Source organism: Triplophysa dalaica, chromosome 20 (genome assembly GCF_015846415.1).
Source record: "Triplophysa dalaica isolate WHDGS20190420 chromosome 20, ASM1584641v1, whole genome shotgun sequence".
NCBI classification, from domain to species: domain Eukaryota; kingdom Metazoa; phylum Chordata; class Actinopteri; order Cypriniformes; family Nemacheilidae; genus Triplophysa; species Triplophysa dalaica.
The window spans coordinates 16,938,481-16,955,900 of NC_079561.1; the positions used below are offsets into that span (position 1 = coordinate 16,938,481).

General features: G+C 37.1%; 1 protein-coding gene across 2 annotated transcripts; it reads right to left on the reverse strand.

Moving 5' to 3' along the window:
* Nucleotides 1–303: 303 nt before the first annotated feature.
* gpsm2l (G protein signaling modulator 2, like) lies at nt 304–16,667 on the reverse strand. Of its 2 annotated transcripts, none has more exons than XM_056733940.1 (14): nt 16,501–16,667; nt 9,896–10,117; nt 9,684–9,819; nt 7,732–7,871; nt 7,183–7,306; nt 6,823–6,938; nt 5,597–5,752; nt 4,658–4,766; nt 4,168–4,300; nt 3,626–3,702; nt 3,304–3,498; nt 2,961–3,120; nt 1,077–1,303; nt 304–1,004 (listed from the first exon to the last, which is right to left on the reverse strand). In XM_056733940.1, the coding sequence occupies exons 1-14, from the start codon at nt 16,503–16,505 to the stop codon at nt 852–854; spliced, it is 1,953 nt and encodes a 650-aa protein (XP_056589918.1). In that variant the 5' UTR covers nt 16,506–16,667; the 3' UTR covers nt 304–851. The 2 variants fall into 2 exon arrangements, with proteins under 2 accessions (XP_056589918.1, XP_056589917.1); XM_056733939.1 differs by lacking the exon at nt 16,501–16,667 and adding an exon at nt 14,068–14,284.
* Nucleotides 16,668–17,420: the final 753 nt, after the last annotated feature.

Genomic DNA, 17,420 nt, shown 5'->3' on the forward strand with positions numbered 1-17,420 from the left:
GTTCTAAAGCACTTTTCACTACCAATTAATTTATCCTTCTATGGTTGTTTATGACTTCCCGGAACCGAAAATTAATACCATTCTTCCAAAAATCTTTCTCTGTGGTCATCAGAATTTATACAGGTATGGGTGAGTAAATGGTGAAGGAATTTAAAGATATATAACGTTATAGCATAAGATGCATCAAGCTATTCAAAACAGGGTAATCCTTTAAATTCTCCACAATTACTTCTAAATACATCCTACTGTATAACCTTAAAAGAATCATTTGAAAATATTCAAATGCAATCATTTCAAATCATATTATTTCCAGAACAACGTTTATGTATTGACTTCTGTCATTGGTTTCCAAAACATTTACAATGCAGAACATTGGTTAGCTGGCATTAAAAGATAATAAAAACATTTCAAATCAGGGAAAGCAACACATTGTTAAGGAATAATAGCAAGTTTAGTGTTATAAAGATACAAAATTAATTGACATTTAAGTCTACTGTCCGCTATCAGCGTTCTCCAGATTCCATCCAGTTAACCAGGTGAACGAACTGCGTTCAGTGCATTGTTTTGCATCCCTGAGGAAGATCCTGTAGTTTTGGTCTATATCCAGTATTAGAATAAATCCAGTTCAGAGCACGGTAGTAGAAATTGACATAATAAATCCATGGTTACAAATGACACGGTGAACTTCATTTCCTTCTTTTAAAAATTCTTCACGTTGAGTAGGACGGAAAACATAAATATTTTAGTGTCATATGTGTTGAAACAAAGCATTAACCCAAGAACCTCAAGCACAGGGAACTTCAATGAGGCCACAAGGTCGTAAAAACTGTTTGTCTGATGGAGACTCTGTCTCAGGATTGGTGCGATGGTAAGATGACTCGCTGCTCATCTATTCTTTTTTCCTGGGAGCGGACGATGAGACTGAAGAAGTCTTCGTCAGGGACCGTGGGGCCTCTGGTTGGAGGAGGTGGAGGAGCAGATCTCTGATCATCTAGTCTGGATCCCTGCACAAGAGAAACCACAAACTTCAACAACCCAACAATTCGATGATCCTCTTGTTTTTCTGGGATACCAACCTGGGACTTAATTAGCATATCGAAGAAGTCTTCATCTGGTTCTGTCCTATCTGCAGAGGCCATGAGTTTGCTGAGAACATCCTGACTGTGGCGTTGGTCCAGCCGCAGACCCGGCAGACCGCCCACACTGGCTCGCTGCTCGTCTAGCCGGCGACTTTGCGAGCTCACCAGCAGGTCTAGAAAATGCCCGGGCTGGCCCGAAGCATCCACTGTGGACTCGGAAATAGCTGAATGGGGAAGAAATATGCACAATGTGTCTCAAATCGCAAAAGAAATTTGGGAAGTATAGGCTTTGCTGTGTTCAAATCAACAAAACATATTTGTCTAGTGCTTTTCTTACATTTTAATAGTAAATTCTTACATATTGCACCACTAAACAGCTATAAAATGTGAAAAAAAATTGACAATAAATTTATTACTATGAAACCTTTGGGCTGAAATATACTCTCCCCCTAATTTGCATTTCAGATGACTAAATAATAGTTGTGCAAGTTTGGACAATCAGAGTTGACAGATTTCACAGAAAATCGAGTAGTATGTAATTGGACAAACTATGACGTTTTTGCTTCATTATATGATTCCATCCAGTCAGAGGACATTAAAACAGACAGTGAGATAAGATAAAACAGGTACAATCTACTCAACTTTTAAAGGTTGTGTAGTTTATTTCAGTCATTATAATCAGAACAATGTGTGACCCTGAAACAAAACCAGCCTTAAGAGTCAATTTTGTGATATTATCATTGAATAAATAAGTTTTACATTCATATAGGGTCTGTTAGGATCAGACAATATTTCGCTGAGATGTAACTATTTGAATATCTGGAGTCTGAGGGTGAAACAAATCGCCTTTAAACTTGTTAATCAGAGGCGCTGTAGCAGGCCGTGCTAAGATGAAACAGGTTTGTGTTAACGCTTTCTACTGGCCTACCGCTGTAATGACATTGTGGTGAGTAGACGAACTTGAAAGCTGAAATTCTAACCTTTACATAGATACCAAACTTGAATGGGTGATTCCCCAAAAGCAGGCACCGAGCAGTATTGATCTATGTACAGTAGTAAATTTACAAAATATCTTCATGGAACATAATCTTTACTTAATATCCTTAAGAAATTTTGCCATAAAAGAAAAGACTTAAGACTTGCTTAAGGTTTGGTGGTCCAGGGTCACATTTGGTTTCTATTTCATCCATCCATCCATCCATTTTCTACCGCTTATCCGGGGCCGGGTCGCGGGGGCACCGGAAACAAGTCTGACTTACTGCCGGCAATGCGAACCAAGCTCCTGCTCCGGTCGTACAGGGACCGGATAGCCCTTAGCAAAGGGTCCCGAATCCCATACTCCCGGAGCACCCTCCACAAGATGCCGCGAGGGACACAGTCGAATGCCTTCTCCAAATCCACAAAACACATGTGGATTGGTTGGGCAAACTCCCATGAACCCTCCAGCACCCTGGAGGTTTCTATTTCAGTGGCATTAAATTAGTTAGTCACACCCACATTTAAATAGTCCAAAATCTCATCTGTACATAAAAAATCCATTCTCTCATCCTTCAAGCACATGAATCTATTTTTATCTAATGCAGGGAAGACAGCAGCACAGGTAAGACAAAAAAGCCACAATCTACAACAGTTTTGTACTACTTCAATTCTTCACACACAGTACGGGTAAATTCACATGACAGCTTTTAAATCGCTTCTAATTTGCATAAATTTCCAGTCTGTTCACCTCAATCACCATCACTGCACTGCAAGTGACACCCTTTCGGTTGTTTTGCCATTACAAATCACTGTCAATGTAAACACACATTGCTTAACAAATTCAAAAAATGAACATAGAATGTAGCACAGGTATGCATAGTTAGGGAGATGTGGCTGACTCACTGTTCCTCATTGCTATGGGTGGGGTTTCACAGGGAGAGGAGGGGACGGCAACGCGGCTTACGGCATCTGCTAAAGAGCTCCTTTGGTCATCCATGCGGTGGCCTTGGAAGCGGCTTAGAAGGTCAAAAAAGCCGTCGTCGCCCAGAGTGTCCGGTGCATGCTACAGAGAAGACGATTTTAAAGATGTAGCACCAAAATGCAGATATTGAGCAAACTGTTATTTTTAAAAGTGAAATGTGCCAGGGGCTTTTAACGTTAAAATACATAATCTTCTAATGTGAATAAAGGCCTTTTTAGGTTGATGCAATTAGAACTATGTTTATCATGCTATACTGTTTTGTACCTGTGCATCCATAGGAGCTGATGGTGTCTCACCACTGTATTTTTCCCCTGGCATACCAGAGTTCGATCCATTCATCTTGTGTTTCTTCCTGCTGAAGCGGTTGATGAAGGAAAGTTTGGATGACGTCTTGGCTATGGATGATTTAGTTGGCGTTTTGTTTTCCTGGGGGGCTGTATTCTCCTCACAGGACTGGCCCTGAGTTGTTAAAGTGCAAGTGGGAATGGAAGCAAAGGCTGTGGCAAAACATATTTCTTTTCTTATGCCAATAAAGTCCATTTTATTCATCCGACTTTGTGTATCTTTTGTGTGTTTGATGTCTCACCATATTCTTGTCTGCGTTTAGTTTCATGAGCTCCATGTTCTCCATGCTGAGTCTTCTGCCACCTCTGGATCTTCCATCTACAGAACCAGATAGAAAAAAACTATTAACACGCATTGTTAATTGTAATTGTAACTGTGATTGTAGACTAGGCGCACTAAGAAAGGTTGATTCTCTGAACCGTATACTGAAAGCTGCCAATAATGACGAAGCAGCAATTTTAAGAATATTGATATATTGAAAAAAACTTTGAAGCAAAACACAACTGTGACCTTTCATTAAAAGTTATCAAAGACAGTAGAAGTATGAAGTTGATGACATTTTTTCTTTTGACCAGCAGATGGCACTGTCATCAAAAATAAACTCTTGGTTATACTAGGAATTGTGTAAGTTGAGTAACAATTCATGAGTTGCATTTGATCTTGAAATTTCATCGAAGAATTTGTAGGTTGGGGATAGATTAGGATTGGAGTCGAGGTTTAATAAATGCTAAATAATAAAAATGTGATCTAAGATCTGTGTGTGTGTGTGTGTGTGTGGTTTACCAGGTGGACTGCTGTCAGAAGGAAGATTCTCTATGAAAGAGCTGTTTGGGCTCGAACTTTGTTTAAGACCCAAAACCAGCTGGAGATCCGATACGTTCATTCTCGCCGTCAGCTCTCCACTGCGGTCTCCAATCTGAGCAACAGAAATACACAAAAAACAAATAAACACATAATTGAAAGTGGTGTAAAAGATAACATAAACACACTTGATTCACACTGCACGCTAAGGCCTCATTTAAACCCCTAAACAGAGAAGTATCAAAACATTTCCTGTGCAGAGAGGAAGAAATCTGTGCATCTTATCACTCATTTGGCCACACATGAACACACACATCTCTTTCACTATATTAGTAACATCTGTTTATACAAAATGTTTTGCTTATTAATGCAAATAGTTACATTTTCTAACAAGTAAAACTGTTTGGTTGTCATGATATTTCACTCTGTTCGTACACTTTGTTAGGACATATGGATGTCACAAGCAACAAACCTCTTTCGAGATCTCCAGATGTTTCTGGGCAAAGATCATGGCCTGTTCGTGGTTCCCCAGTGCCGTGTAGGCATTCCCTAAACTCCAGCAGGCTCTTCCTTCCCCAATCCTACACGCATACAACAGCAAGACAATTACACAGGAACCATAGCTAAACCCCTATCTCCTATTTAGTGGAATATATCGGGTGTCCTTCCTTTTGTAGTGTTGTCCGAATTCTGAGTTAACAACTCATTCCCTACATTTGTACACTACTTTTTACCCACATTGCATTCTGATTTTGACTGTACATCCGATGTACACTCGCTCACTCATATTTCCCACGATACAACACGAATCAACCGTCAGATTTGAATGAGGAGAGTGACCGTCATTGCCACGGATGTCAATTTATACACAGTAATTTTCTACTTTTGAGAATAAAACAGATTATTTAGCAATGTTTTATTTAAAATATATTAAGTAACATCACAAATGTAATAGTGAATAAACGTGGCAAACATTTGTTTTGTTCTCTTAGTTAAAGAATAAATAAACGTGACAAATAATGTAAAAATGAACTTTACCATTTTACAAAACAATACATTAAACCATTCAGGTGTAATATAAGCGTTATGATGAATGTCCTCGACAATACTGTCAGACGCAGGATATATTACGTCAGTGTCCGAAATTGCAAACTCATTTTTATTCACTTCTTCCCCATATAGTGGACTATTTAGCATTCGCTATATAGGGAATAGTGCATGAGGGAAAATGTGTGTGAATTCAGATGCAGCTTATGTCTGTTTTATTAGTCTTATTAGCATTTCTTTGAATTGTTTTATGATTACTCCTTCCATTGACAGTAGATTACAATAGTGCAAAAAAACAAAGGCATATACAAATAAATACGAAGACAAATCATTTCTTTATCTGAAAAAAAAAGTGACAGTATACCTGTCCTTTAAATCCTGAGCTATGGTGAGATGTTTGAGGTGATAGTCTATAGCTCTCTCATAGTCCTGCAGTAAAGTGTAAGTGTTTCCCAGACTGTAACAGGCCTGAGCTTCTACAGCCCGATCCTTCAGCTGCCGGGCCAACTGAAGAGTACGTCTGTCAGAAGAAAAAACATGTATATGAGAATACTATGGTATTGGTAATATGGTAAACCAAATATAGTTTAGTTGTAGTGTAGTTACTATATTGTGGATTTATAGGCCTCTAGTGGCCAAAAGAGGATAAGAGGTTTATACAAGATTTTTATATATCGTGGTATACTATCAAAGTACCACGGTATGGATACCTTCTTTGTACCACAAAAAGACCGCAACTTATAACTTATCAATAATAAATATATTTGATCTTTTATATGATCAAATTAAAAGTATACAACAGCTTTAAATACCGTTAAATCCCACCTGAAAAAATACTATACTATAATATTTAATAGAGACACAGCATTATAAATTATAATAAGTACTTCATTTGTAAGTATATACCACAGTATTCTGTAGTATTAATAATCAATGAATAAACTGCACAAAATACAGTACTATAGTCTACTTTAAAATGTAGTATGGTAACGTTCAAAAGGATTGTTGTATCTAGGATTTTTCCTATAGTTTACAATAGACAATCCTAAAGTATACTGCAGTATTTTTCATATGGGATTTAACACTATATATTTCAGATTTGTACATATATATGTGAATATTATGTGGGATGCAACTGAGCCAAAGACATCACGTCAAAGTTTCATTAAATGGTGCCATATGTAGCTGTGACCTAGTAGTTAACTCATTAAGTCACTGAAGTGAACCGCAGGTTCCAATCCAGCTCACATTATGGCCGATACATTTTCTACCCGCCATTTCCCTTGCTGTGTAACTATAGGCCTATCTTTAGAACCGTGACTTGAAATATCGCTGGTGTTCTTCTGAAACCTCGCATCTCCATATTTTATGATTTTTATTTTGTGCCATAAATCACTATTATTAGTCACCCTGTATTGTCACTGGGTTCTACAAATATCTAACCAACCTTGAGAACACAATATGTTTAACAAATTGTGCAGTGTTTATTTTCCATTTCCTGAATTTGGCCATCAGAGGTTTCGGAAGCACGGCGACGATATGCAATAAAAACAAATAAAACTGAAACAGTTCACCAAACATTTTACTGACTTGTAATGTTCAGCTGCGACCTCAAACTGCCCAAGGAATATGTATGCATTTCCAAGGTTACAGTACGCTCTCCTCTCCGCCGCCCTGTCTCCAAACTCCTTTGCGATAAGGAGACGCTGTGAAAATAAAAAAACAACATTTGTTTTCTTCATACTTAATCTTTAAAACAAACCTAAAAGCTAATGATGCAAATTTAAAAACAAGACTAGTTTCATAACCTAGGTTAACAAGTTAAACAACTCTTTTATTCTCTGTCATTGTATTATTTTCAAATGTATGCTGTTTATATAATAACTATTGCATCATAATATTTGTTGCCCGATTTATTGTCTACTGTCAAACAAACGCAGCAGGAAATACCTGCTCATGTGCAAGAACAGCTTCCTGGAAGTTTCCCAGCAAATAATGCGAGTTGCCAAGGTTACCGTAGGTCCTGCCCTGCGCCGCTCTGTCACATAACTCCTTAACGAGGGCCAGATTCGCTCTTCACACCGAGAAGTGGAACATAAGAGGAGATTTAGAGGACCTGTTAAGCAATGCTTAAACAACAGTCCTGAAACTTTGTTTTTCCATACAATGAAAGTAAATGGTGAACGAGTTACAGAAAAGACACATGAATTTCACATGTGTGTAAAATTTATGTTTAACCCATGGGATCACATGTAAAAACTCAGAAGATGACATGTGCAACATGTGGTGACACGTGAAGAACATGTGATCACATGTGGTTTCAGATGGGTATTTACATGAAATTCACACAAAAATGTTCCAAAAACACATGTTTTGTGTGTCTTTTCTGTAAGGGCAAGTTTGGAACAACGTTACAGGGAGTAAATGATCACACAATTGGCTTAAGATGGACAAAACATTGAACGTCGACTTGCTTCGTCTCCCTCAACACAAACTCACTCGTAAAACTCTGTGGCTTTCTTCAGAGCGACGCGCGCCTCCTCCGGAAAATCTCCAGGGTCCATACCACTCCAGCATATGTTCTTCCCTTTGGCGTGGTACACGTTCCCATAATTATAAAGAGCGCGAGCCTGCCCCACCTACAAAAACCACACACAGAAATACCGACAGCCGGTTATACAAACCACACAGCCGACAACCCCAGGAAAACCTCACCGATGACACAGCGGAAATGGATGAACGCCTTGCATTCAAACTTGCTTGTGGATGTTTAAAATAGATCCGAGGGGTGTCTTTGGATGGCTATTTCAAAATCATCTTATGCATGTACAGCGAGGAAAATAAGTATATGACACATCAGCATTTTTATCAGTAAGGGGACTTCTAAGTGGGCTATTGACGAAAAAACATTCATACAAAGAAATCAGAACATTTAAGTATACAAGTTCAGTCATAATAAATAAAGTGCAATGAATAAGTATTGAACACATGAAGGTAACCAGGTGCAAAATGGCATAGAAAGCCAGGAGATCACCTGAAATCTGTCAGTATTAAGAGAGAAACCCTGCCCCCTATCAGTACTAATTTATATCAGCTGCTTTAGTCCTAATTGATGGCCTATAAAGGCTTCTCATTACCTAGGAGGCACACAGAAAAAAGACTTCATGATGGGTAAAAGCTAAGAACTCTCTGTAGATCTTCGTAATCTTATCGTTGAAAAGCATTTTGATGGGAATGGTTATAGGTGCATTTCCAGAATGCTGAATGTGCCTGTAAGCACTGTGGGGCCATTATCCGGAAATGGAAAGAGCATCAGTTCACCATAAACCGGCCACGATCCGCTCCACGTAAGATCCCTGTCCGAGGAGTCCAAAGAATAATCAGGAGTGTTCTCCAAGAGCCAAGAACCACTCAGGAAGACCTTGCATCAGCAGGTACTGTTGTTTCCAAGAAAACTATAAGCAATGCACTGAACCGCCATGGCATCCATGCACGCTCACCACACAAGACTCCATTGCTGAACAAAAAGCATGTTGAGGCTCGGTTAAAGTTCGCGAAAGAGCATTTGGAGAATCCTGTGGATTATTGGGAGACTGTAGTATGGTCAGATTAAAAAAAGTTTGAACTTTTTGGCAGTCATTCTACATGCCATTTTTGGAGAAGAAATAGCATTGCCCACCACCCAAAGAACACCATACCAACAGTTAAGTTTGGGGGTGCTTTTCAGCAAAGTGTACTGGCAAACTTCATATTATTGAAGGCAGGATGAATGGAGAAATGTACCGGGACATTCTGGATAAAAATCTGCTGCCATCTACCAGAAAGCTGAAAATGAAAAGAGGGTGGATATTTCAGCAAGACAATGATCCCAAACACAAGGCCAAGGACACAATGAAGTGGTTTCAAAGAAAGAAAATCAAGCTGCTTGAATGGCCCAGTCAATCGCCTGACCTGAATCCCCTAGAAAATCTATGGAGAGAACTGAAAATCATAGTTCATAAAAGAGGCCCCAAACCTTCAAGATTTAAAAACCATTTGTGTGGAAGAATGGGCCAGAATCACTCCTGAGCAATGCAGACGACTGGTCTCTCCATACAAGAAGCGTCTAGAAGCTGTAATCACCAACAAAGCCTTTTCTACAAAGTATTAAATAAAGTGTGTTCAATACTTATTCCCTGTGTCATTTCACTTTAGTTATTACGACTGACCTTGTATACTTAAATGTTCTTATTTCTTTGTATGAATTCAATATTTGGCTTGATGGCTACATCTGGTGGAAATTTTGTCTCAAAATACCACTTAGAAATCCCCATACTGATAAAAATGCTGATGTGTCAAATACTTATTTTCCCCGCTGTATATACTGCAGTGCCGACATGAAAAAATGTTGAATAACATGGGGTGAGAGAACGATAATAACAGATTAATAGAGTCTTATTTTAAACACTCACCTTATCATGAAGCATTCTGGAAATCTCCAGGTGTCTTTGGCAACAAACCGCTGCCTCATCATAGCGACCCAGAACCTTTAAAGTATTTCCGAGGTTACCGCTAGCTTTAGCCTCTCCCAGCTGATCTCCAATGGTTCTAAAGAGTGCCAATAACAACATTTACACACACATATTTACCATCTATAAACTTTGAGAACATTGTAGAATGAGACCTGGTCAGGGTGAGGTCATGCCGATGATATTCAAGCGCTTTGTTATAGTCATGTAGGTGAAAGTAAGCGTTGCCTAGTTGACTGTAGATGGCGCTCAAGATCTGCAGGTCTTCAGTGCCCACTTGGATGGCCGATTCGAAAAAGGACACACCAGCACGGTAATCGCCTACTTTACACAAGCGCTCACCTTCCAGGGCCAGCTCTAGACATGAGGCCTCCATCCTGCAGAGGGCAGTACAGAGAGTAAAACAGAGAATAAACATGATAACATGGGCTGTACAGCTTTGTTCCTCGAGATACACACAAAAGACTGACTTTGGTATAGATATGTTTATGCCACACTGGCCACTGTATTGTATGACAACAGCGCGGCCATATTGGGGAGGGCAAGACTGTCCTATAAACATATTTAAGTGAATGAGGGAGCCGCATCTTATGAGGATAAAAGCACAACGTTTAAATTTCTCAACCAATAAAAATAGTTTGTCAAAAGGAGTTGTAAAACCTCAAGCTTTTAAGCTTGAGCATTGAAACCAACAAGCTCATGTATGTACAGTCATTGAAAAAATTTACCAAATTATTTTAATCTTTTCTGAATTTTCTACGTGTTTAGGTAAAATTATGATTTTATTTTCTTTCTGTGAAATTCTAAAAATATTTCTCCTTAATAAAAAATAATAATAACGGAAACGGTTGCAAAGGATGCTTTAAAAGTTTATTAAGTTCTTTTTTATATGATAAACTGGATTTTTATCACAGTTTTCATGTCTTGTCACGTGTTTGTCTTTCACATTGCTGCCAGATGACTTGACTATGTCACCCCTGATGTTTGATTTTGTTCAACAGACACAATACATCAAGAAATGCTGATTAACTGAAATACTGTAAATAAAATACTGTAAGTATTAAAACCAATAAACAAAGATATTGGAAAGAAAAAGTACAGTGTCAATAAAGCAACAGGAAAGTAGAGAAAATTGCATGGAGTTGTTCAAGCGGGGAAAGCAAATGAAAAAATAACACCAGCATCAAAGGCACTTGGCTCAAATAATTCAAAATGAAGCTAAAATTACTTAAAGCCAAACTGAACGCAGTAGGCCTTCCAAAGTTTTGTCACTTTTAAAGGAATGCAAACATCTTTACACAGTTCTTCAATCTTCAATTCAATTAAAATTTTATATATATATACATATATATATATATATGTGTGTATTTAACTTACACTTTTTCTCAGTCTTGGTACACACAATCACACACCTATGCCAGCTGTTTCAGCATCAGAAAGCTCGTAAGAGAACACACTGAGACTATGATAATGTTTACTTGTTAATTAAATCAGAAAATCTACCTCACACAGAGCATGTTTGACATTTACCAAACAAATATGTGAAATGTTAATCTAAAAAGGAAAATTTGCTGTGGGCAGGGCTTGTTTTTCTTCTAAAAAACAAACAAACAACTGACAAACAAAAACTCTCAATTTTTGATGACCATATCATCCACAAAATATCTATTTATAATGTAATCAAAAACACGTTTTAACAATTTTCAGAAATAGTACGTAAATTATATATACAATAACACAACTTTTATGATTATTGTTACAAGCCTAAACATTTACCTTTATACCCCCAGAATATTGTCAAGGGTGCACTTCTTTTGATTTGTGCCTAGATTTACATTTAGCACACGCTTTTATCCAAAGCTACTTACAGATTGGAACAATTGCATAAGTACAATAAGAAACTAGTTTCATGTAGCCATCCACAGTATACAAAGCTAATAAAAAAAATGTAAAGAGTAGAAATGAGATCAAGTGAGAACTGATAGGTGTTGATGGAAGAGATATGTTTTCCTGATTCTTAAAGATGGCTACAGAATTTGCTGATCTTCTAGCGGTCTAACAACTAGCAACCACCTAAAACCCCCTAGCAACAGCAAAGTACTGCACTAAAAACATCACCTGAACAGCAAAACAGTTATCCAACAACTGTCGAGAACCTCTCAAGACAAACGTTTTACCTTTTATTCTTTTTCTTTTTGTGACATCTAAAGCACTGTCTAAAGACAGACATCTCGATCTTTCTGATGACTCTCTCTCCTCGACCGTGATGGAGACGTCCTTTAATTCTCCATTGGGTACAGCGTGAAAGCCACAGCTTTGACTCCCTAACGGTAAGACACATTACGATCTGACTGTCCACTTCCAAAACAAGTCCAATTCTAACCCCCCTTTGAGAGACCTTGTCACAACCTCTGCCGTGCCACAGCTTAACCAACCGAGGCTTTAGCAGCCCGAATGTTTTGTTGACATCCAGCAGAAGGTAACGGTGCATTTCATAAACATGCATGAAAGGGAAGTCAAGGGAAGCTTAACTAAAACATGCCCGTGTCATCTCCGGACACCTGATGGCAGGTGTCAATTCCAATTACGGGTGAAACAAGAGAGATTATCATGCATAGAGGCAGACTGAGCTTTTGTTATACGCTCTGTCCGTACCAAGATGTTTCTATATAAACTTGCTAGGTGGAAAATATGTTTGAATATATTTTCACTTTATTAAGCCAGGACCCTTAAAGTCAACATTTGTGCTTTGTGAACTCTACAGAAACAGTCATGCAAGGTCATACTAGGAAAATCCATTAGCCAGGGTTAAATCCAGCACTTTGGTCCGAGTGTCCTCAGCAGAGGGTTAACAGCCTCCATGTGTTCCACTGTTTTATCCACAGTAAAGGATAAAAGGGTGACAGAATTTTCCTTTTGCGTGAACTGTTCCTGTAAAGTTATCAATCTGCCACTATATTTGATTCTTCCCTCTTCTTTACATCTCAATTTCGCTACATAAACTCAAAATACGAATCGTTTTCTCTCATAAACCCACTGTCACTTTGATTACTTGGTTAGATTATTTGATACAAAGGTAACATGACATCATTACTATATGAGATAATATGTTTGTGTCAATTTAAGAAAGTCATCTAGGACAACATTTATTATGAGAGAATTTTAATCATTCCTTATTCCTCCTGAAGCAGTATCACAGAATTTTTAATACACATTTTAACATAAATACATTATGTTACATACATAACATAAATATAGACAACGAAAAACAAATAATAAACCACCCTTATTTTTTTTTGTCCATTTCTGTCATAAATGGCTTTGAAGAACCTTAACCCAAACAAACTGTATGGACCGCTTTGAGGTTTTTCCTTTTCAGAGCATGACAGTCAATAGCCATTTAAATGGATAGTTCACCCAAAAATCACAATTCCGTCATGAATTACTCACCCTCTAGTAGTTTCAACCCGTTTACGTTTCCTTTTTCGGGTATACAACACAACAATATATATTAGGAAGAATTTTAGCAATTTTCAGTTCTGAGGCACCATTGACTACCATGGGAAAAATTATTGTATATATTTTTTTGTTCTGTTGAAAACAAAAGAAGATATTTTGAGGAATGTTGGAAAGCAAACAGTTCTGGGGCATTTTAGGTCAATGATCTCCCAGAAATGCGAGTTTTGTACCATTCTTACAAGTATCTTTCTTTGTGTTTAACTGAACAAAGAAATGTATATTGTAACAACTTGGGGGGGGGATAACTCATAACAGAATTTTCATTTTTGGATGAACAATCCCTTTAAAAATATTTGGTAAGAAATACTTTCTGGAAATGCTGTTTTTTCCACAGAAGAAACAAGTCATATGGGTGTGGAACAACACAATGGGGACTGAATGATGACTGAATCTTGGAAACTATTTATTAAAATGTTCCTTGTTGAAGCCTTAAAACCCTCCACCCTTGAGCAATACAAGAAACACAACTGTGACAACAAATGTTGACCCTCTATTTTAATCTTTAAACACGTCTATTAAAAATTTACACAGAGGAGATCTCTCAACTAACCTGAGCCCTCATTCCACAGGCCCTGTATTAAATTTCTACCCGGTTTATCTGATGGAAAAACAAAGGTCGCTTAGTAAACCGCTTATTAAAAAAAGATCTAATTTATTGCTAACTAAAACATTTATTATTTAGGTTATTTTGTCTTAGGCATATCGAAAAACACTTCATAAGCACTAACAAACCAGATGATACTGCAGGAGTGTTAACAAAAATGATAACTATTTGTGTACAACAAGGCAAACAAGTTTTCCCTCCTACCTGGAACGGACATGAAACGTTTGCTCCTCGTCTTTTGCAATCACATCCATTTGAACGCATAGTAAGAATCCACTTTTAAAACAAAATACAATAGCAAAGACTAAGGAGAGTGCAGATGGTCATGTTTTAAGCGCGTTTGAAACACTGTGCATCTGACAGGCGGTGACGGTAAAGAAATATCTGTAAGAAACATGAGACGCCCTCCACCACACACACACTGCAAACACGAGGTGTAAGTAGCTAATGATTTCACTGGGAAAACCAACGTGGAGTGAATAATCACAAGCTACACTTCCCCCCTACATACTCATTCAGTTTTAATATGTATCATGAAACATCTTGTGGGCAGTCTTTTGACCTCCTCGTGAGCAACCATCCTTACATCAAAAGACTATTGGCAGAATGGAAACTTCATTTTGTTGTAATTTTAGCAAACGTTACACAGACGTGTCTGATAAGTCAAGGAATGAGGAAAGCAACGTTCTCTTAAGCGAAGAGTGAAACTAATCTTGATGAGTCAAGTTTTTTTGGGATCGTAACAACAACAAAAAAGAAATTTCAGAAATGCAATTCTACCACATTTGAGAATGTTGCAGTGACAATATAACAGACTTCAAATAGGAGAATATATGTCCTAGGATATTCCAAGGGTTATAAAGCGGTGTCGTGACTTTTTGTAATTTGTTTGTAAAAAGTCATTATTTGCTGAAAATCTTTCCCTCTGCCCAAGCTCCTATTCAACAGATTTCCGACAACTTCAGTCTTATCCAACAACTTCAGTCACAAACCACACACAAACCACTAAAGGTTATCATTGCAATAGGCCTATTTCAGAATATCATATTTGTTTGTGTTTGTCAAATTCCTGGTATTGTGCAAAATTCTAAAGCCATTGTTCATTTTCATGTTAAACTAACATTCAACATTCTAGTACCAATATAATAAGGAAATGAAAAAATGTCAACAGAACATTCGTTTGATATGATTTGAAATTGGACTTCATTCGAGCAAAATGCAGTGATCAGTGAAGTGCAGTGAAGTGAAGTCTATCCATTACGAAAATTAACCATGGATTGACAAAATATATTGTTGGTTTTTAATCATACATGTGGTTATCAACAAAAAACATGGACTCTACAACATTTTGATAATAAAACCACGGTTCATTCTACTAATAGATGATGGGCATACACTGTTACACACTCTTTCTCTTTCAATACAAAGGGAAGCGGGGAACATTTGACCACATTCTCATAACCAAGTTCTCTTTACTCACCACTGACAGTTTCTGAACAGCAGTGAGTCACATACTGTAGGTTCAGTAAGAGCAACAGTGTATATTCCAGGTTAAAAACTCAGTCTACAACAGAATAAAACACAAACGTTCATTAACTGGAAGTGTCGTGAACACAAGGGCTGCTGTGTCCAGTCTGTTAGGCGGATCTTATCCAGGTGTTCCTCATAAATTCTCACAGAAGGGTTTCTGAACACAAGAAACTGTGGAAAACTGGTTTGAATAAATTCCCTTTAGGAAAATAACATGGGAATTCTGCTTTTCATAAAGTAATTGATTGTTATGTTTAATGCATTGTGGCATTATTTTGAAGAAACCTTCTCTTCAATTCCCATTTCTGTACTGTATCCTGATATTTTACTGTAGATGTTTATTTTCCATTCTTAATAAGGATTAACTTTATAATCTAATTACTGTAATACATTACTGTTTGGAGAATTTTTATTAAAATAAGTATAAATGCAGTTATATGCACTATTTTATACCACTGTGCTTTTTTTAAACATTTTTTATAATAACAACTTCTGTCTCAAAAATGCTAGATTTAAATACTACATCATACTGAACTTTTATACTATTTCAAGAATAAATATAATTTATGCAAACTAAACAATACGACTATACCTGAATACAATAAATAAATATAACTTTATAGTTGCAAAACAATTAAATAAACAGCTGCAAAACACTCACAAAAATAATGTCACAATGCAAAACATCGTAAGAGTAAAAAATAAATAATTTTATTACATCAAAATATCTTTTCCCATATGTTATTTCTGAGTGAAATAGGACCTGTGGGCCTTCATCTTGGCATGTCTCTTGAGAATCATCCTTTTAAATTCATCAAATAATACAAACTAGAAGCAGATGAAATTCTACATTATACTACAATGTTGTGTTATTGTTGATACAGATGTTCATATCTCAACTGGAATACGACCACTGACGTGTCTTTATAATAAATAACAGACATACATTGTTACTGTACTCATAAAAATCTCTGAACGACCAACCCATAAAACCAGCGCATATTTTAGGACACGAATAAAAAGTTCACGCACATCAGTAGTGAAAACGCCTTTGGAAAGCTGTTTATGTACCAAAACAAAAATGAATATAATAAATCTAACTCATACCTCATACACTGTCAGATTTGTACAGTCTTGAATCTATAATCGCGTTACATGTCCAATAGTTGGCGAGTTTGTGGTTTGTGAAGAAGCATCGGTGAACTTTCTTTACTCGTACTCCGCCATGTTTTCTCAAGACACTTTTCTCTCCTAACTTTTTTCGGAAAAGAGGAAACCGTCTCTGGTTTGAAACACCAATCATTACTCGGGAGGTTATGAGCGCCACGCCTCTGATGTCTGATTCGTGAACGTGGGGTTCTTTTGAGTCGATTCTTTTATTTCTATTGAATCGAATCGCAACGCGCCTGCAAATTACACAAATGTAAGGGGGTATTTTGTTGTAAAACTTAGAGTAAACATTTAGCTGTAAAGATTTTCATTTCGTGAGATTATATCCTAGAAAAGCTATAATTATTATTCTAGAAAGAAATGCATTTATTGCAGTGTTTAGCATTTTATTCTGGTAGTCGGTGTCTGTCCTGTAATTTTTCTATCGTAGATATCAAGAAAGAAGCACGTCAGACATTAAAGAAAATTGTCAACACTTGAACTCATTACAAAAGTAAAAAAAAATAGGTAGGCTACACCTACACACATCGCCGGCTTATAGGCACATGCCTGCCCAAGTGTATACAAACATTGACCCCACATCCATAGAAAAACATAAGCACATCATTTATGAATAAGATTTAAGGCAGAAGGACTGTATCTAAGTGCATAATTAAAGGAAAAATAGGACATCCATTACACAGATAAAAGAACAGAAAATTGGCTACTATTTTCCTCTGTTATATATGCTCTGGTAATTGTACCTGTATTCTCAAAGAAGAGACATAACAGCAATACATTTGCAAGCAAACAACAAGTTAAACAAACAAACAAATATATAAACGGATAAATTTACTGCTTAACAAAATTACAGTATA